At 41.6% G+C, this 22,098-nt stretch overlaps 2 protein-coding genes across 3 annotated transcripts in view; one reads left to right on the plus strand and one right to left on the minus strand.

The window, feature by feature from the left end:
- SSR3 (signal sequence receptor subunit 3) overlaps positions 1 to 15,914 on the minus strand; it is a 145,165-nt gene extending 129,251 nt beyond the window's left edge. The window contains exons 1-3 of the mRNA XM_063620305.1: positions 15,769 to 15,914; positions 13,645 to 13,687; positions 9,543 to 9,635 (exon numbers count right to left, since the gene is read on the minus strand). The gene's annotated coding sequence lies outside the window, so the exon portion shown is untranslated. The remainder of the gene's footprint in view (positions 1 to 9,542; positions 9,636 to 13,644; positions 13,688 to 15,768) is intronic.
- The window catches only part of TIPARP (TCDD inducible poly(ADP-ribose) polymerase), a 32,543-nt gene continuing 26,246 nt past the window's right edge, over positions 15,802 to 22,098 (plus strand). The window contains exons 1-2 of one of the 2 annotated variants that reach the window (XM_063620291.1): positions 15,802 to 16,358; positions 19,200 to 20,157. In XM_063620291.1, coding sequence (XP_063476361.1) covers positions 19,241 to 20,157 — 917 coding nt within the window. In that variant the 5' untranslated portion in view covers positions 15,802 to 16,358; positions 19,200 to 19,240. Of the gene's footprint in view, positions 16,940 to 19,199; positions 20,158 to 22,098 lie in introns of both variants that reach the window. The other variant, XM_063620290.1, reaches the window with a different exon arrangement.

Genomic DNA, 22,098 nt, shown 5'->3' on the forward strand with positions numbered 1-22,098 from the left:
ATTTTTGCATCAATGTTCATCAAGGATATTGGTCTGAAATTCTCTTTTTTGGTTATGTCTCTGCCAGGTTTTGGTATCAGGACGATGCTGGCTTCGTAAAATGTGTTAGGGAGGATTCCCTCTTTTTCTATCGATTGGAATAGTTTCAGAAGGAATGGTACCAGTTCCTCCTTGTACCTCTGGTAGAATTCAGCTGTGAATCCATCAGGTCCTGGACTCTTTTTGGTTGGTAAGCTATTGATTATTGCCACAATTTCAGAACCTGTTATTGGTCTATTCAGAGATTCAACTTCTTCCTGGTTTAGTCTTGGGAGGGTGTATTTGTCGAGGAATTTATCCATTTCTTCCAGATTTTCTAGTTTATTTGCATAGAGGTGTTTGTAGTATTCTCTGATGGTAGATTGTATTTCTGTGGGATCGGTGGTGATATCCCCTTTTTCGTTTTTTATTGCATCTATTTGATTCTTCTCTCTTTTCTTCTTTATTAGTCTTGCTAGCGGTCCATCAATTTTGTTGATCTTTTCAAAAAACCAGCTCCTAGATTCATTAATTTTTTGAAGGGTTTTTTGTGTCTCTATTTCCTTCAGTTCTGCTCTGATTTTAGTTATTTCTAGCCTTCTGCTAGCTTTTGAATGTGTTTGCTCTTGCTTTTCTAGTTCTTTTAATTGTGATGTTAGGGTGTCAATTTTGGATCTTTCCTGCTTTCTCTTGTGGGCATTTAGTGCTATAAATTTCCCTCTACACACTGCTTTGAACGTGTCCCAGAGATTCTGGTATGTTGTGTCTTTGTTCTCGTTGGTTTCAAAGAACATCTTTATTTCTGCCTTCATTTCATTATGTACCCAATAGTCATTCAGGAGCAGGTTGTTCAGTTTCCATGTAGTTGAGCGGTTTTGACTGAGTTTCTTAATCCTGAGTTCTAGTTTGATTGCACTGTGGTCTGAGAGACAGTTTGTTATAATCTCTGTTCTTTTACATTTGCTGAGAAGAGCTTTACTTCCAACTATGTGGTCAATTTTGGAATAGGTGTGGTGTGGTGCTGAAAAAAATGTATATTCTGTTGATTTGGGGTGGAGAGTTCTGTAGATGTCTATTAGGTCCACTTTATGTAGAGCTGAGTTCAATTCCTGGATATCCTTGTTAACTTTCTGTCTCGTTGATCTGTCTAATGCTGACAGTGGGGTGTTAAAATCTCCCATTATTATTGTGTGGGAGTTTAAGTCCCTTTGTAGGTCACTGAGGACTTGCTTTATGAATCTGGGTGCTCCTGTGTTGGGTGCATATATATTTAGGATAGTTAGCTCTTCTTGTTGAATTGATCCCTTTACCATTATGTAATGGCCTTCTTTGTCTCTTTTGATCTTTGTTGGTTTAAAGTCTATTTTATCAGAGACTAGGATTGCAACCCCTGCCTTTTTTTGTTTTCCAGTTGCTTGATAGATCTTCCTCCATCCCTTTATTTTGAGTCTATGTGTGTCTCTGCACGTGAGATGGGTTTCCTGAATACAGCACACTGATGGGTCCTGACTCCTTATCCAGTTTGCCAGTCTGTGTCTTTTGATTGGAGCATTTAGCCCATTTACATTTAACGTGAATATTGTTATGTGTGAATCTGATCCTGTCATTATGATGTTAGTTGGTTATTTTGCTCGTTAGTTGCTATAGTTTCTTCCTAGCCTCGATGGTCTTTACAATTTGGCATGTTTTTGCAGGGGCTGGTACCGGTTGTTCCTTTCCATGTTTAGTGCTTCCTTCAGGAGCTCTTTTAGGGCAGGCCTGGTGGTGACAAAATCTCTCAGCGTTTGCTTGTCTGTAAAGTATTTTATTTCTCCTTCACTTATGAAGCTTAGTTTGGCGGGATAGGAAATTCTGGGTTGAAAATTCTTTTCTTTAAGAATGTTGAATATCGGCCCCCACTCTCTTCTGGCTTGTAGAGTTTCTGCTGAGAGATCAGCTGTTAGTCTGATGGGCTTCCCTTTGTGGGTAACCCGACCTTTCTCTCTGGCTGCCCTTAACATTTTTTCCTTCATTTCCACTTTGGTGAATCTGACAATTATGTGTCTTGGAGTTGCCCTTCTCGAGGAGTATCTTTGTGGCGTTCTCTGTATTTCCTGAATCTGAATGCTGGCCTGCCTTGCTAGATTGGGGAAGTTCTCCTGGATAATATCTTGCAGAGTGTTTTCCAACTTGGTTCCATTCTCCCCATCATTTTCAGGTACACCAATCAGACGTAGGTTTGGTCTTTTCACATAGTCCCAAATTTCTTGGAGGCTTTGTTCATTTCTTTTTATTCTTTTTTCTCTAAACTTCCCTTCTCTCTTCATTTCATTCATTTCATCTTCTATCAGCGATACCCTTTCTTCCAGTTGATCGCATCTGCTACTCAGGCTTCTGCATTCTTCGCGTAGTTCTCGAAACTTGGCTTTCAGCTCCATCATCTCCTTGAAGCCCTTCTCTCCATTGGTTATTCTAGTTATCCATTCTTCTAATTTTTTTTCAAAGTTTTTAACTTCTTTGCTATTGTTTTGAATTTCCTCTCGTAGCTCAGAGTAGTTTGATCGTCTGAAGCCTTCTTCTCTCAACTCATCAAAGTCATCCTCCATCCAGCTTTGTTCCGTTGCTGGTGAGGAACTGCGTTCCTTTGGAGGAGGAGAGGTGCTCTGTTTTTTAGAGTTTCCAGTTTTTTTGGTCTGTTTTTTCCCCATCTTTGTGGTTTTGTCTACTTTTTGTCTTCGATGATGGTGATATACAGATGGGTTTTTGGTGTGGATGTCCTTTCTGTTTGTTAATTTTCCTTCTACCAGACAAGACCCTCAGCTGCAGGTCTGTTGGAGTTTACTAGAGGTCCACTCCAGACCCTGCTTGGCTGGGTGTCAGCACCGGTGGCTGCAGAACAGCGGATTTTCGTGAGACCACAAATTCAGCTGTCTGATAGTTCCTCTGAAAGTTTTGTCTCAGAAGAGTACCCGGTTGAATGAGGTGTCAGTCTGTCCCACTGGGGGGGGTGCCTCCCAGTTAGGCTGCTCAGGGGTGAGGGACCCACTTTAGGAGGCAGTCTGTCCGTTCTCAGATCACAAGCTGCGTGCTGGGAGAACCACGTCAGACAGGGACATTTAAGGCTGTGGAGGTTCTCGCTGAGTTTTTGGTTGTCTGTGCCCTGCCCCCAGAGGTGGAGCCTACAGAGGCAGGCAGGCCTCCTTGAGCTGTGGTGGGCTCCACCCAGTTCGAGCTTCCTGGCTGCTTTGTTTACCTAAGCAAGCCTGGGCAATGGCGGGCGCCCCTCCCCCAGCCTCGTTGCCGCCTTGCAGCGTGATCTCAGACTGCTGTGCTAGCAATCAGCGAGACTCCGTGGGCATAGGACCCTCCGAGCCAGGTGCGGGACACAATCTCCTAGTGTGCCGTTTTCCAGGCCCGTTGGAAAAGCGCAGTATTAGGACGGGACTGACCCGATATTCCAGGTGCCGTCTGTTTTCCCTTTCTTTGACTAGGAAAGGGAACTCCCTGACCCCTTGCGCTTCCCGAGTGAGGCAATGCCTCGCCCTGCTTCGGCTCGCGCACAGTGCGCTTCACCGACTGTCCTGAACCCACTGTTAGGCACTCCCTAGTGAGATGAAACCGGTACCTCAAGCAGAAATGCAGAAATCACCCGTCTTCTGTGTCGCTGGGGCTGGGAGCTGGAGACCGGAGCTGTTCCTATTCGGCCCTTCAACATGTATCTCTTTTAAGAACAATGATATTCTCCTACGTGATCACAATCTCTCTCTTATCACACTCAAGAAATTTAACATTGATACCATAATATATCTAATATTCAGTACATATGCAAATTTCTTCAATTGCCTAAATAACATCCTTTATAGCATTTTAAAATATCCTGTATCTATATTAGGTTTAGGCATAGCTTTTACTTTCCTTTCATCTAGAATAGTTCCATTGCCTTTTTTTCCCCTCTCATGACATTGATAGTTTTTAAAGAGTTCTGTAGAATGTCTTACTATTTGGATTTGTCTAATGCTTAGGTTTAGATTAAACATTTTGGCAACATCACTACATAGATGATGGTTTATCCTCCTTTATTCATTAATATCAGAAGGCTCGTAATGTTCATTAGTCCCATCAGTATTCATTTTTAAGTTTGATCATTTGGTTAAGGTGATATGTGTTGGATTTCTCTATTGTCAGATTATCTCTTTGTGTTATTAATGAGTAATGTATAAGGAGATACTTGGAAACTATGACTATTTTGCAACCTCTCACCCAGCGGCATTAGTATCCATTGATAATCCTTTCATTGTCAATGAAGAGCCATCCCTGGCTCTTCAGTTTACCTCATATACCATTATTACTTTTGTGATTGCAAAATGGCGATTTTCCAATTCTATCAATCTGTGCACATTTATTAGCTGGCATTCTTCTATAAAGAAAAGCTTTCTCTCTTTTTCTGTGCTCCCTCCCTCTCCTTTTTTTTTTTTTTTTTTTTGAGAAAGAGTCAGGAGTTCATTGGCTGCGATCTAGGCTCACTGCAACCTCCGCCTCCAGGGTTCAGGCGATTCTCCTGCCTCAGCCTCCCAAGTGGCTGGAATTACAGGCGCGTGCCACTATGCCCACCTAATTTTTGTGTTTTAATAGAGACAGAGTTTCACCCTGTTGGCCAGGCTGGTCTCAACTCCCAGCCTCAAGTGATCCACCTGCCTCGGCTTCCCAAAGTGCTGGGATTACAGGCATGAGCCACCATGCCAGGCCCTCCAACTTTTTTTGAGTATTTTTATAGACTCATGGATTTTCTTTTTATTCACTATTTTTTAATGAATTACCATCATTATTCTTTTTATCATTCAAATTGCCCTATTTTGGCCTGTAGGAGGACCTTCAATTTGGTTTCTTTGTCCTTTGACTTGTCCCACCAGTTTGTGAATGCTTTCTTGGTTATTTTTTATGAGTGCCAGATATTGCATTTGGATCATTGTAAAAATAGTTTGAGACCAAGAAGAATGTTATCTTTCTTCAAGGAATTTTTATATGTGCTTCTGGTAAGAGATTAAGGCCAGTAGCAATCCTACATCACCTTAATTCAATCCAGTTGGAAGGCCTGAGAGACTCTGAAGTGGGTGGTTCAACCCTCCAGGAGGGTTGGCCTATTTCCAGTTTACCCTTACTCTCATGTAGGCCTTTGGGTACCAACCCAAAACCTGGTATCACTCCCCTTTACCTTCCTTGAACTTCAGTTTTATCTCTCTATCCTTGTTAGTCTATTAAAATTTCTATTCAGCTTCTGAGACTCCTCTTTGGAAAACTGGCTCTAAACGCTCTACTCACCTCTCTGAGTTTCTTTCTCCCAGGTATTATCCCAGATGTTGTCATGTTAACTCTCAGAGTAATTTTCAAAATATTTTGTCTAACTTTTGTGGTTTTACTTGGTAAGAGTGTTAGCTGAACTGCCTAATTCATTACTGGAATTGAAAGTTCCCCTCGTTACAGCTTTACTTTTAAAAATTAAAATATGATCATGTCATTTTCCTAATTAAAGCACTTCAATGACATACATTTTTCTTCAGAATTTGTACTTAGGGGGCCTGAAGGTCTACATTCCCAGGTAATCTCCAGCCACTCTCCTTCTCACTTTCTATTTTGCAGACACAGTGGCTCTCTTTGGCATGCCACAGCTTCACAATTCTGGCTTTGCACTTAACATTCTGTCCCCTGACCACCATTAGCTGCTCCCAGCCATATCCTTTTGACCTAGTTCATGCTTACTCCATCATCAGAGCCAACCAAATGTTTCTTCACCAGGAAAGGCTTCTTTCAAAGCACTTATTAAAGTTTACAGTTGTAAGTTGATTTGACTGGTTATTTGAGTTAATACATCTTCTTCCATATGCAACATGAAGGCAGAGATCATGTCCATTTTTTTCACTACTTGCGTGCCCAGCAACTGCTTGTAGCAGGCATTCAACAAAATAGAGGAATAAATAAAAATTATGTCAAGCAACAAGTTCTTTTCTGGGTCACTTATCTGTGTAACCATACTATTTATTTTCACCAACTCCCTGTACCTAGGGTTCTGTCAGTGCAGCTAACATTTCCTGCCTTTCAACTTTGAGGTCTGATAAAAAGTTTTGGTTTCCATTTCTCTAATGCTGACATTTATTTCATTTCAATAGAGAGTTATTTATAACCAAAGTAGCATTGTTTTTGGTGACTTTGCAAAACTTTCAAACCAAGAGGTTATCTTTGTTTCAATGTAAACACACTGATAACTGAGAAAAAGCCATTCAGAGCCTTGATTTCTAATTTAGCTAACTCTTCAGAAAGTGAAAAATAAAAACCAGAGTCTCAGGCAGGTGATGAAGTAAAAATAATGCATACAGTAAATAATGCTGCAAGTGTTTTATTTGGCTTAGTATAGATTTCCCTGGTACCATAAATTTCCATCTGTTTTGCATTTGAAAATAAATGACAGCTGCTTCTTTAAAGTCTGTAGGCAAGAAGCCAATAAATAATGGGAATGCTAATTGATACTATAAGTTTTTGTTTTAAGGCCAAATTTAGGCTTACATTACTAGAAGCTTGCATGAGCCTGTATCGATTTATTTTCATATGCCTGGCCTATTTTTTCTTTCTTTAGTCACATAACATACAAATAGCAACTGTTTGATTTCTTTAGCCTCAAAGTCATTTCTTAGTCAGCTTCCCAGAATGGGGTCATGAGGTCACAATTGGGTAATGGGAACTTTAAATTCGCTCATGTTTATAGGGATTACAGCTTCCTTCTGCTAGAGAAATATGATATGAGTGGACACACTACTGGGCAACACCTCACTCCCAGACTTTGTGAAAATAAATCTCCCTCCTCTGCAAATGCAGAATATGGCCCACTGCTCCTCTTTTAAAAAACACACTTTTAAGACCTCCTAATTAACCTACATGTAAAATGGATGAATGAACATGTTTGCTATGTAAGTTTGGCAATGGGGACTTTCTTAGGTATGGTAGCAAGTGGCTCCAACGTCTCCCCTAAACTTTAGACTTAATTATGCAATTTCCTACTAATTTTCCCACTTAAATATCTAATATGTCTCAATCTTAACAAGTCCAAAACTACATTATTGTTTCTCCCTGTTCCCCAAAACGTGTCCTTCCTACAATCTTCACCATCTAAGTGAAGGACAGATCCATTCTTCTAGTTGCTCAAGCCAAAAACTGAGGACTCATTTCTGGCTCTTCAGTTTCCCTCATACACCAAATCTGCTCAGCTTTACCCTCAGCATGTGTCCAGAATCTAACCACCTCTCTCCATTATGATGATCCAGGCCACCATCATCTCTTGCTTGGTCTATTAACTAATCTTCCTGTGTTCACTCTTTCCATCCTCTCCACACAACACCAGAGTGATCCTTTTAAAAGGTAAATTATATAGATTTTTGTCTCAGGGTAAAATCCAAAGTCCTTACCATGGGCCTAGCCTAAAAGATCTTATGAAATCTGGCCTCTGGTCATCCCTTTGACCTCATCAACAGTACTCTTGTTCATTCCACTCCCATCAAACTGGCTTCTGTGATTTCCCTCTAACATGCCAAGCTTGTCCCTACACATGCTATTCCATCTACCTGGAATGCTCTTTCCCTAATAGCTGTGTGACTTACGCCTTCGTTTTCCTCAGGCTTCTGCTTAAATGTTTTCTTTTTGGGGAGGCCTTCTAGTAACAGCACATCATATTTTTTAAAAACACTTCATTTCCTTTTCCACAGCACTCTCTAACACCTTATGTAGAGTGACCACACATCTTGGTTTTTCCATGACAGTCCTGATTTCAGCTGTACTATATTGACATAATTGTGAATAATTATTCTCAAAGTGTCCTTTTTTGATAAATTATGTGGTTGTCCTACCCTTATCATGTCTTATTTTATTTTTACAGCTTTCATCGCCACCCGATACCACCGGTCTTCCTCTTATTAGAATGTTAAGAGTTGACCATTTATTTTATTCTCTACTGCATTCCTAGCACTTAGAAGTACCTAGAACACAAATGCTCAAGAGTATGTGTTGAATGAATAAGTGAAGTCATTGATTACCTGACATATGTCCAGTGCTCTACTGGGAACCAAAGAGGAGAAGACAAATACAACAAAGTCCCTATTCAATGCATAAGGCCCATGAAATTTAAATATATATATTTATATATAATAAATATATTTATTTATTATTTATTTATATAATAAATTAGTATATTTATTAGTTATATGATAAATAAATATATTTATTATATAATACATATTATTTATATATATTTATTTAAAGTGGCTCAAGTGATTCTCATGTGCAGGCCAGTTTAAAAACCCAGGAGCTATCTGCCTAATGGAGAAGTCAGAGATGAAAGGCAGGTGAGCATCAGAATGATCTCTCTTTAGTGAATGGCTAGGATGTCCAGTCTGACAAAATCACCATATTGAATTTGGACATCAACATGAAAACGTATGCTGTATACAAGAGACTGCACAGTGAGGCTGCCAAGGGATATTAATGAATTCAATTCCTAAATTCTATTACTGTGCTGGGGAAAACAAAAACAAAACAAAAAAAACAAAAACCTTCTTTACTATAAAAACAGAGTATTGGCTTTTCACTGCCTGAATAGCAAAAATGAGAACTCTTCATGGCCCAGAATGTCTTTGACAGTATAAGAAGTGGGGAGAGGAAAGCTTTCCCACAGAGAACTGTGTCTGGGGCTGGATTAAAATGAGCACTCAGTCACAATTTATTTGTTGTAGGAAAGAGATTCGTAACCAAACCCATGCACATAAACTCTAATTATATCCACAGGATAAATTCATACAAGTAGAAGTGCTGTTAACTCAGATGATCTCTGCACACGATTATCAAGATCTTTAATTTTAGTTGGGAATTCACTTGTTTTTTTAAGTAGAGGTTTTAAATTTTTTTCTATTGGATTTTAGATGTACCCCACGTAAAAAACAGCTGGGTCTCCTAACATTCTAAAGACTAATACTTCTAGCTACTTTAAAAAATCTGCTGATGGTAATCCTCTTCTCTGACAATATAGTTAGGCTTAATTCATCATCTCTATGCAACTCTTCCTCAGGGACATGGTTCCAGGAACCCCTAAGATACCAAAATCCATGGATGCTCAAGTTCCCTATAGAAAATGGCATAGTATTGCATACTATGCACATCCTCCTACTTCAAGTAATCTCTAGGCTATTTGTACTACTTAATAAAATGCTATGTAAATAGTTGTTATATTGTACTTTTATTTGCATTAATTTTTTTATTGTTTTCTTTCCTAAATATTTTTGATCTATAGTTGGATGAATCTGTGGATGTGGAGTGTGCAGAGGGCTGACTGTATTTGGCCTTGCATGTAAATCTCTATTATGGCATTTACCATGCTAGTGTGTTTGTTTTCCTACTTGGCCACACCCATAAGCCACCTCCTCCCCACCCCCAAGTGTTTTAAAAGACTATGAGCTCTTAAAGCAGTAGTGCCTAGAGAATTTCTGCAAAGTGCAGATTCTCCTGACCTGTTCTCTGAGATTCAGGAGGACTAGGATGGGACTGGGGCATCCGCAGCAGGCTTTCCCAAGTGATTCTGGGCGGCCAGTACACAGACTTCCCTACAAGAAACAGACAAGTGGAGACTGTCTTAGTCACCATTGCAATAACTACCACTAGATAAATGTGTGTTGAATCAATTGATTGAATGATCAGGAAAACATCTAGGGATTTCTCTGAGGAAATCGTCTCATACAGACCTAAAGCCAGTTAGATCAGACAGTACTTTCAGTATGTGCTGTAAGAATTACTCAACAGGTCCAAAACTGAAGGGGATTGAAGAGAATACTTGACTGTTAGGGATCTTGAGAAAAGAAAACAGTCAAGCAGATGATTAGGCAATTTACAAATGCAAATCTTAGATAATCAGAATAGTTTGTGATCTTGCTTAAGCATTTTAGAACTTGTCCTATTCACACTTTATCTGTTTCATTTTCTACTAGGCCTTGTAATCCTCACCTTTCCTAGACAGAAGCACTCTGCTGCCTCGTCAGAGGCAGAGAAAAAAGTGAGTTTCAAGAGGGAGGAAACTATAACTGAGAGATATTTTTAAAACTTGGAAATGGTCTGCAAGGTGCATATTCCATCACCTTATGAAAATATGAATTTTAAGTTTACATTTATCAAAGCATGTTCATGACAGGCTCTAAACCAACCTACCTTTGAGGTTACCTTTAATTCATTAATTCACGTTTGTTAACTTCCCTACCTTGTTGCTTGACATATTCCCTAGGAGCATTTTCTAATCTTCTCCCACCAACATCATATTTGAAGTAAATAAATTATAGCCCAAATCTTATCTTGTTCTAGAATCCCACGAGTGCAGAACTCCTTCTCAGGGAAATAGGAAATCTTCCTTTGGGTAAGCTCCAGGAGTTGGTTCATTATAACAACATCAAGACAGTATTTTTAATAATAAATTTTATAGGTTTAAAAATAACAGTACTTCAGTTGCCTAGAGAATAATAGTTTCATTTTATTTATTTATTTACTTATTTATTTAGACAGGGTCTTGCTCTGTTGCCCAGGCTGGATTGCAGTAATGCAACTATTTATTTATTTATTTATTGAGGCAAGGTCTTGCTCTGTTGCCCAGGCTAGATTGCAGTAATGTGGTCATGGCTCACCACGACCTCCTCGGCTCATGTGATCCTCCTGCCTCAACTGCCTAGTAGCTGGGACTATAGCTGCGTGTCACCATGCCTGGCTAATTTCTTTTTAAAAATTTTTGGTAGCCGGGCACGGTGGCTCATGTCTGTAATCCCAGCACCCTGGGAGGCTGAGGAGGGCGGATCACGGAGTCAGGAGATCAAGACCATCCTGGCTAACACGGTGAAACCCGTCTCTACTAAAAAATACAAAAAATTCACTGGGTGTGGTGGCAGGCACCTGTAGTCCCAGATACTCGGGAGGCTGAAGCAGGAGAATGGTGTGAACCTGGGAGGCAGAGCTTGCAGTGAGCAGAGACCATGCCACTGCACTCCAGCCTGGGCGACAGAGCGAGACTCCATCCCAAAAAAAAAAAATTTGGTACAGATGGGGTCCCACTGTTTTCCAGGCTGGTGGTAAACCCCTAGCCTCAAGTAATCCTCCTTCCTTGGCCTCCCAAAGCACTGGGATTATAGGTGTGAGCCACTGCATCCAGCCTCTTTCACTTTAGATATATGAGATACATGCACATACACAATTTTAGTTAAAGAATAAATTACTCTTACATATACACTCATAGAAAACGTTATGGCTTGGACTTAGCTCTCTTAGATAAGGAGTTGTCAGTCTGCCATTTATGCAAGTTGGCTGTATTTCCCATATACAGCATGGGGAATACTGTCTTTTAGTACAGCAAAGCTACTAAAGCCTTTGTTTTCAAATCTCAGGTTTTTCATTCTGCTCTGAGTCATGTTATTCACTGTTTCCTCATGTGGTAACCAAAAATGATTATCTTTCCACAAGAAGGATGTTAGGAAATTAACTAACAATTATGAAAACAGAAAGCAATAGAATATTGGTATTTACATTTGATAGCACTTACTGTTACTGAAAATGAAAACTGGAGGCCTTGGGTCACTTGAAATTCAAGTAAGAAGGAATGGCTTTTATATTAATAAACTGTTCATTGTAAGTACTCTACTGATAACTAATCAGTCATGCTAAAGGCAAATCCAGCAGATAATGACAGAAATTATCAATAAAAGGAATTGGAAATTAAAATATTTCCATTCTATAAGCATATTTAAAGATGATTTGGCCAGGCACAGTGGCTCATGCCTGTAGTCCTAGCACTTTGGGAGGTCCAGGCAGGTGGGTTGCTTGAAGCCAGGAGTTTGAGACCAGCCTGGCCAACAGGGTGAAACCCTGTCTCTATTAAAAATACAAAAATCAGCTGAGCTCAGTGGCCCACACATGTAATCCAAGCTACTCAGGTGGCTGAGGCAGGAGAATCACTTGAACCTGGAGGCGGAGGTTGCAGTGAGTCAAGATTACACCAGTGCACTCCAGCCTAGGGGAGAGTGAGACCCTGTCTCAAAAAAAAGAAATTATAACAATAAAGATAATTAAATAGCTTAGAGTCACATATAAAAACTATACACATGCATATCCCATATATACATATATATTGCATGTACATGTGTCTTTTGTAGTTTTTTTTTTTTTTTTTTTTTTTTTTTTGAGACAGAGTCTCGCTCTGTCGCCCGGGCTGGAGTGCAGTGGCGCAATCTCGGCTCACTGCAAGCTCCGCCTCCCGGGTTCACGCCATTCTCCTGCCTCAGCCTCCGAGTAGCTGGGACTACAGGCGCCCGCCACCGCGCCCGGCTAATTTTTTTGTATTTTTTAGTAGAGACGGGGTTTCACCGTGGTCTCGATCTCCTGACCTCGTGATCCGCCCGCCTCGGCCTCCCAAAGTGCTGGGATTACAAGCGTGAGCCACCGCGCCCGGCCTTTTGTAGTTTTGAAGAGTGCTCAGGGAGGAGCCACATCTTATTCATCTATGTGTACTTATAATATTTAGTACAGTTACTATGTGTACTTATAATATTTATATAATATTATAAGTACTATGTGTACTTTATATAATATTATAAGTACTATGTGTACTTATAATATTTAGTCCAGTTACTAGAATGTAGTAGATACGCAGTGAATAAGTGATGAAAAATAGTGAATTGACATGGGCAATTAGAATGAACTAGATAAGCAAAAAATATTATAATTACTTGGAATATTAAACAGCTATTTGTTTAAAAGACAGTATTAACATGGAAAGCTGTTTATGACATGTTAGGTAAAATAATATAGAAAAATACCTTGAATAAGTAAGACAGATTATAACTATATCAAAGTGTTAAAATGAGATTTAGACAGGGTCCTGTTCTGTTGCCCAGGCTGGAGTGCAATAGTGTGACCATAGCTCACTGCAGCCTTGACCTCTTGGGCTCAAGCAATCCTCCTGCCTCAAGCTTCTGAGTAGCAGGGACTAGAGATGCATGCCACCGTGCCCAGCTAATTAAAATCTTTTTTTCTGTAGAGATGGGGGTCTCACCATGTTGGCCAGGCTGCTCTTAAACTCCTGCCCTCAACTGATCCTCCTGCTTTAGCCTCCCAAAGTGCTGGGATTAATGAGCCACTGCGTGGCTAAAATGAGACTTTAAAAGGTTCAACTATGGGCATCGTTATTTCTTCTACTTCCTGTTTTTAATTAACATGTTTCTTAATCTTACAATAATTTGGTATATTTACAGAATTATCAGGAATTGTTATAGGAGTTGTATTGCTTTGTGACAGTTCTTACATTTCTGACATACCAACTCACATTACTATCTAACTGGTAGAGCCTAGAAGACTAGTTAGGAGACATGATAGTTTATTAGCTAAGAATGTGTTCATCTATACATAACAGGTAACAGTTTAATAAAATTGGGATTTACTTTTTAAATATATTAAGTCTACAGGCAGCCAGTCTAGGATGGCTGCAGCAGTTTCAAGATGTCACGAGTGACCCAGGTTCCATCTTTCTGCCTCAGCATCCTTAGCTTATTGCTTCCATTTTTATATTTTCCACATCATATTCACCTTCATTTTTGTCATGAAACTCCATCTCCATCCTGTTATTATTCTAGAAGAAAGAACAAAAGGAAGAAATTCAAGGGGTGACTCTGTATTAGGAAAGGAAATGCTTTTCTAGAAATCTCAAGCGTGTGTCTGTCTAGAAGTGTATCCCATGGCCATCCATAACTCCACGGGCTCTAGGGAAATGAATTTCTCAGCTAGGCACATTGTCATCCCTCCTTCAAAAAAAGATGGGCCACATCCGAGGTAGAGACTGTAGAGGATACCTTTTCTGGAGCAGTACAACTTCAACAGTCTGAGGAGCCTAAATCCAAGATTTTGAGTCCAGAATTTGGTGCCATTTTTCCCTTTGAGGCAATTAACATTCAGAAAGCAGTAATGGAGAGAGGCTGAGAAACTAGCCAGAGTTTTCAACTGCCTCAAGGGGAGTGGGTGTGGGATTGGGTGGGTAAAAATTTTGAGCTCAGGACCTAAGGAGGAAAGATTTTAAGTTGGAACTGGGCTATACCCTGGAAGTAACTTTTAATTATTCTCTGATTGGATTAAGGTGGTCTGTCCCTAGTCTAAATGACTACCAATATGTCACACCTTCCAATATTCACAATCTTGTGTAGTTCCTTCCCACACTGACGCTGAGCTTGGCCATGAGACTTGCTTTGGTCAGTGACACATTAGTAAGCATGATAAAAGTAAAGGCTTGCACATTGAGGCTTGTCTTTTTGGAATGTCCCCTCTTGCAATCCTGAGATTATGATGCTGTGAGGAAGCCTAAATTAGCCATATGGAGAAGCCATGTAGAGAAAACCAAGGTATGTAGCTAACGGCCTTCTTCCTGTTCCAGCATCCTTAGCTTGTGGCTTCCATGTCCATATTTTCCACATCATGTTCACTTCATTTTTGTCATGAAACTCCATCTCCATCCTCAAGCCCCAAGACTTATGACCTTAGTTAAGCCATTCTAGCCAGGCCCCAGTATGCCCACACTAATTGAAGCCCCAGACATCATGGAGCAGAAATGAGCCACCTGTACTATGCCCTGACTGAATTCCTGTGCCAAAGAATTCAGAATCATGAGTAAATAAAACAGCCATTGTTTTAAGTCATTATATTTTGGGGGTGGTTTGAACACAGCAATAAATAACTGAAATACTACTAAAAGCATAAAGAATGTATAACAACCTAATTGTTACAAGGGAGTGGAATTAATAATCTACAAGAAGGCACAAAAGGACAGAAAAGAAACAGAACAAACGAGAAAAATAGAAAGCCAACAGTAATAAACTCAAATATTAGCTTCTAGGCAATTCTATGTATGAGTAGACACTGACCAAGATCTTGTCTCAATAAGATTTCAAATGTAAAGATTTTCATCTTTTACCTATTGTCCTCTGAATTCCACCCATATCACTCTCACCTTAGTTTAATGGCCCTGCCTTGATGAAATTTGAAATAAGCTGCTGAGGAGATAACATCCTTAATCTATTCATTGCTGGTGCGCTTACCCAGTCTGGTTTAGAACAGTTTAACAAAGGCTTAGAATCATAATGTCTATGATTATTACCTCTTAGCTCCTAGTTTTACTGACTTCCATGTCTGGAATTACCAGCACTTTTTTTTCGTACATATGGATTATATGAACTAAATGTATTGTTTCTTCCCTCACCACTGAAAATCTATTCAATATACGGAGTTACAATTCAAAGTATTTTACAACCCAGAAAATATGGCCATTCCGTATGTGGTGTGTATTTCAGAGGTGCTCTGCAAGCTCCATGAGGTCAGGCATGAAGTTCAGGCTACATGCCTGGTACGTAATAGACGCTCTGACAGACATTTGCTGAATGAATAAATTAGTCACTACGGCGTTTGTGGGCTTTAAACACAAGTAAATGCGCTTCTATCGCCAAAACCTCAGAGCTAGGTTTCCCTTCTGCAAGGTGGCGTACAAGGCCCACGAAATAGTCGGCGGCCGCAGGTACGCAGCCCGTCCAGCCCGTCCGGCTCGGGGCAGGCGACCTCGTCTGGTGGCAGTGGGGGAGGCAGCCCTTTGCTTCCTCACAGGGAGCGCCGGAATCAGGGGCTGGGGAGGCGTCTGGGGAGGAGGCAAATAAACAAAGCCAACCGCACCGAAACGGGTCGTTCCGTTTCACATCCTCCCTCGGGTGCCTGGGTCTTCTCGGAACAAAGTGACCCTCCATCTGTCCGCAGGCAGGTGGAGCCCGTCCCACGCGGCACGCGCCTTCCTTCCTCACAGCCGCGTGTAGACGCGGACCCTCGGGGACACTGTGGGCGCGAGAAAGGACACGCCCCCTCGCGGGAGTACAAGTCCACCGCACACAACCCGCGCACCTCCCCTCGAACGAACGCGCACGCGCGCGCAGAGGGCGGGTCTTCTTCCCGGCACCCACTGAGCGCCCGGCCTCCTCACCCCACCCCACCGGGCTCCGGCCGCCCAGGCTCCGCCTCCGCGACGGGCCGTCGGGAGGAGGCGACCGGAAGCCACTTAAAGCAGAGATCGAGGTGACAGGCGAGCTGGCTGTACTCGGAGCGCGGTCGAGGCTTTCTGCGTTCGCAGCGGCGGAATGGCCCGTGCGCGGCTCACGGCGTCGCGGCTCTGTGGTCCCTAGACGCCGGCTCCCGCCCTCGGCGCTGACCTCTGGCGCGGACACTGCTTTCCACTCGGCTCCTGTCGTCAGTTCTCTCAGGCTCCCGTTTAGGTAAAGGGCTCCGGGAGGGCACTGAGGGGCTGAAGGACCCTAGCGGGGAGTGCGAGCGCCGGCCTCGCGGCTCGGGCCCCGGCCCCGCGCCGGCAGTGTGCTGGGCTCTCGCGGATCGGGGTGATTGATTTTGAGACTGCCCTTTGTACCGAATTCACTCGGGTCCCGTCAGCATCGGGATGGAATTGGTTTACACTTCTTAGGCACTCAGAGCCTCCGGCAGGTGTATACATCAGACCGAGGCGCTGAAGGATTTAGTTGGGGTCGCCGGAGCCTGCCCCTTCCCCGTTCGTCAGGGTGGAGGCACGTCTATGCGGCTTCCCCCGCGGGCCGACCCCGGGTGCTCTGAGGCGCCTAGGAGCCCTTCCCAGACCCCGGGGGAGGCAGCTACGGGAGCCTTCCGGCTACCCCGCGTTTCGGGCTGCAGCCCAGAAGTTTGGAAGATGTTTTCGCGTTAACTTTGAGAGCGCACAAGTCTTCGTCTTCCTCCCCGCCGCCGCGGGAAGCGCTCGCCGCCTTTCCCCCGCGCTTCGCGGCTCAGTTCTGCGAGCCGCCAACACCCGTTGGACGCTCCTCGGGAGGTGAGCTGAGGGGGTAAAGAAGGATTAAAGAGAGAAGGCGCCGCGAATGGCCTCTGCGATGCAGGGAGGCCGGGGCGGGTCGTTGGTCCGAAGGAGGCTGGACAGGGGTTGGGGGGCGCCCAGGCGCCTGCTGAGGGGAAGGCGGGGGCGGGGTCGCCCGGGAACACCCGGAATTGCAGAGCCAGGCGGCGCCTCAGCTGCGCTGCGCGGAGTTGGCGCGGCCCGGGACCAGGAGCTGAGCAAACTGCCGCGGCCAGCAGGAGGCGTCGCTCGGACCCGGGCTCGGCGCCGGGGTGTCGCGCGGCGGTTGGCGGGCAGGCTTTGGAGCGGCGGTTTCTTCGGAAAGTGCATTCGGCCGGGAGTGCCGGAGAACCCCGGGGTCACGAGGTGAGGGGTGTCGCGGTGTGTCGCCTGCCGCTGGAGACCGGAGGATGTGTCCTTCTCATCTTTATTTTTCCGTTATGAAAACTAATTGAGGAACTAGGTTCTAGTGGCTTTCCCCCTCCAGCCGCTCCTCCAATTCTCTACTGCTTCCTCCCAGTTTTGTTTCCGAGTTTGATGAAGGGCAATAATAGGAAAAGTTGCGCGCGCGCTTGCGTGTGTATGCGCAGACACACACATAAATAAAATCGATTTAGTGTCTATTTTACCTTGATTGAGTTTGATAGGAGTGGTTAGAGTGTGTGCGCGTGGGGAAAGCACAGGCCGGTTTGGTATGGTGGAGAGGGAATACCACAATCTGTGCCAATTGTGCCTTGAGGCAATAGCACCAAATGATGAATAATAACGCCTGGCTTGGCTGCTTTCCAGTTGATTTATGTCTCATGTCAGATCCCTTCTTCTTCGTGAAGCTTTCCCTAACAATGCCAGCTCACAGTGAACTCTCCTTTTTCTGCCTTTTCCTTTTGTACTTATCATGTAAATTTAATACTTTGTTATAAACTGCTTTGTATTTTACTTTTCTGAATTTGATGGACTTCTTACACATAGATTTATGACTCCAATTAAATTTTTAATATTCACTTTTGGGGACACTCAGTTTTATCTTTTGTTGTTGACTTACAAACAACAAAGAACTAAGCATTTAATATGTGCTTTTCTTAACTAATTCAGCCAACAAAATATGTATGGAACACCAGCTGTGTGCATTGTGGTAGCTAGGCACTTTACTGGGCACCTAGGATGCATATTTGATTAAGTCATGGGACCTTGCGTCACAGATCTCTTTCAGTTTATTTGACAAGTGAGAAGAAGATTAATTGCTCATCACCATTCCTTTCTCACCTGGCACAATCTCAGTAAATGTTTTCAAATTTCAGTTTTTTTCAAGTGGTCTGATTCTTGGAAGGAAGGACTTTTTCGTCTCTTTCAGTAGTTGATTAGGAATCTGAAATTTGGTGTGTGTTTTATATGGTTGTTTTATTTTTCTATAGTATACCTTCATTTGCTCTTTAAAAATGTATATATGTAACTTTTCTGAAGACAAGAACTAGGAGGCTTTTTCTGTGTTGCCAAGTTGTGCTTGTCTTCTGACACAGCTTGCAGTGGTTGTTGCTAATGGGGCTTCTGTTACTAAACACACCCTTGTATTCCATCAGTAGTGGTAATGTTTTTGGGGGTTGCAAAAGTAGACTCTTAACATTCTTGGATAGTATATTAGAGCTTTCTGAATATAGAAATGCTTAACAGACTCCTGGCTTTCTCCCATGTGACATTTCAATTGAGAGCCCCTGTTTCTTGTGTATATTCTTATACTCTTAAATTCACTCACTGTTTTAAGTTCGAAGTTTATCTTTCATTTGATGAACTTTTGAACAAACTTTTTGTAAACTCATGAGATAGGTGATACATAAACAACTATGAAGAGAACCACAAAGCTGAGTGGAAATGTGGTTTCCCTGCTGTCATCATCTAGAAACAGTTATTTCTACCTCCCATTTCCCACCCCACTCTAACCTTATAGTGAAAATTCGTAACCTAGCAGAATTGCAAACTCTTATGTATTCAGTCCACAAATGCATGCCAATGGCCTATTGAAAGACTCTTCTACTTTTACCTGCTGTGTGCTTTTGAATAGCCTTGGGTGCTTTGGAGCCTTAATTTCTCAATAAAATTTAAAATTGACCTGTAAAAACTAAATATAGTATAAGAGGAATGGTTTCAGGGAATCAGTCAGGACAAAAACAAAACATTTTAATGAATGAATGAAATCCAGTTGCTGTCAGTTCGTAAATGATCATCTTCCTTCCTTTCCTCGTAGGATTTTTAGACTCTGAGGAGCAGTTGGAGCTAATCCACATCATGGAAATGGAAACCACCGAACCTGAGCCAGACTGTGTAGTGCAGCCTCCCTCTCCTTCTGATGACTTTTCATGCCAAATGAGACTCTCTGAGAAGATCACTCCATTGAAGACTTGTTTTAAGAAAAAGGATCAGAAAAGATTGGGAACTGGAACCCTGAGGTCTTTGAGGCCAATATTAAACACTCTTCTAGAATCTGGCTCACTTGATGGGGTTTTTAGATCTAGGAACCAGAGTACAGATGAGAACAGCTTACATGAACCTATGATGAAGAAAGCCATGGAAATCAATTCATCATGCCCACCAGCAGAAAATAATATGTCTGTTCTGATTCCTGATAGGACAAATGTTGGGGACCAGATAGCAGAAGCCCATCCTTCCACCGAAGCTCCGGAACAAGTGGTTCCAATCCAAGATCACAGCTTTCCATCAGAAACCTTCAGTGGGACGGTGGCAGATTCTACAACTGGTCACTTCCAGACTGATCTCTTGCACCCAGTTTCAAGTGATGTTCCTACTAGTCCTGACTGCTTAGACAAAGTTATAGATTATGTTCCAGGCGTTTTCCAAGAAAACAGTTTTACAATCCAATACATTTTGGACACCAGTGATAAACTGAGTACTGAGCTCTTCCAGGACAAAAGTGAAGAGGCTTCCCTTGACCTCGTGTTTGAGCTGGTGAACCAATTGCAGTACCACACTCACCAAGAGAACGGAATTGAAATTTGCATGGACTTTCTGCAAGGCACTTGTATTTATGGCAGGGATTGTTTGAAGCACCACACTGTCTTGCCATATCATTGGCAGATCAAAAGGACAACTACTCAAAAGTGGCAGAGTGTATTCAATGATTCTCAGGAGCACTTGGAAAGATTTTACTGTAACCCAGAAAATGATAGAATGAGAATGAAGTATGGGTATGTATTTATAACAACTTGTAGAACTGTTGTTAAATGCTATAGAGAAGGTAAAGAAGCTAAAAGCTTAGTAGGATGGTTTCTTTCAGTAGTAACAGGTTTTTTTTTTCCCACTATTATTCTTTTGACTATGCTATCCTGATTTTTCATGGTGGGTGAATGCAGGCTATTAACCGGACAGTGAAAGTTTTATGATTTGAACAATTCATATGTCACTCAGTTCAACGTGCGTGTGACTGAGAAGTTGCACATACATTAAATATTGTGAATCAAATACTGTTTTAATCACCCAAGGAAAACTGGCTTTTGAAAGAAAGTCTGGCGAATCTTACTATAACATAAATAATGAACACCTAATTTATCTAATTTTAAAGCTCTGCACGTTGAGTAGCTGTTATTTTTTAAAGAAAAATAGTATCGTCGAGAGATGTTTGTGGCCCTCTTCATTTTGAATGGTATTAAACATCTTTTCTGTGAATGATTCAGAAGTTCCTCCCATACTTCTGGATCTTTGATTAGTTTCCTTGGAACTTTTCACCATTAAGTTTATATTATAGATAACATAAATTTTTCCAGAATTTAGGGTATTTTTTTTTTAACCTGGAAGAGTCTTTTAACAATCAGTGAAGGGATGAATTTATGATAAGGTATGTTTAATACTCAAACAATTATCCTTGAGTTTTGGTACACAAGATGTGTGTATATACATAACTCAGTTCTTTTAGTATGGATGTCTAAGCAGCATTCACTGGCAGGGAACTGGTGTTTCCACATCTGAATTCTTCTTTAATTAAACTTTAAAATGAAGAAAATGATAGTTGCCTCATGTAAAGTTGCTAGTGCAAAAATGGCTATATAATAAGCATTAATCTTTGCATCTCTAAGTTATTTCTCCTGTAGCATAGAAGGAGCTAAAGTGTGTGGTGTTAGTAGCTATTTGTGTATGATCAAGAGTAAGGATTAAAATTAAAAGGGAGAGAAGAGGACTTCTGTCCATGCTGTCTGATTGGGGTGGCCATGAAGGCAACCTAACAGCTTCATAGCTAATGAATGGCCTGGTATAGTACTGAGATGACCCATATTGGAGGGGGAAATACACTGAATAGAGAAAAGAATTCCTTGAGTCATCTTTGTTCACAGATATGTTGGTTTACACTACCTATGTATCTAGAGAGTCAGCAAATGGTTGCAGTAAAACATTTCCAAGTTGTCTGATTCTGGTAGCTTCGTGTCAACCTTCTGAATTCTGACTGGTGCCAGAGCTTGTTCACATTACAGAAACGTGTTTTTTTTTTTCCCCCATTTATCTCGTTCCCATTCAGTAATGGTAATGGGTAAATGGTTGTCTTTTAATAATTTTAATATTTCAGTTATATAGTACATAAATCCATGTGTCTTTTTAGCAACTTAATTATTATGAGACTACAACTTTGCATCTTGTGTTTCAAAAGGGAAGTGAGGAACAAGAAGAGAAATAGTATAAAGCCCAAATTCAAAAGTATTACATAGAAGACCCTATGAGATAAAAGTAAGATCGTATCAAGAGTGCAGTTTTCCTGACTGTAAATGTATTATCTTGATAATATATTACACTCAAGATTCCAGCTTGGTTCGGTAGTGAAAATCTTATAATACAGCTAAGTACTTTTAACTTATTTTTTTAAGCCAGCATTGGAAGAGAAAAATGTTTTTCCATTTTATCTTAAAAATCTTTTTAATAACGTATTTTCCAAAATCTCTGTTGCCCATGAGCTAGCAATTCTAATTGCTGTGTCAAAGGTAATTAATTTTATATACTCTCAAAGCCAATCTAATCCTTCTATCTCCAGATTGCAAAACTCTGCAGAACAGCGGCTCCCACTTCACCCTCATGAAGCAAATTTCCAGTCTGCTGAGTACTTCAGCATCTTGGTACATTAAGTTTCTATCTGTTTGAATTGA

This window comes from Symphalangus syndactylus, chromosome 17, assembly GCF_028878055.3.
Source record: "Symphalangus syndactylus isolate Jambi chromosome 17, NHGRI_mSymSyn1-v2.1_pri, whole genome shotgun sequence".
NCBI classification, from domain to species: Eukaryota; Metazoa; Chordata; class Mammalia; order Primates; family Hylobatidae; genus Symphalangus; species Symphalangus syndactylus.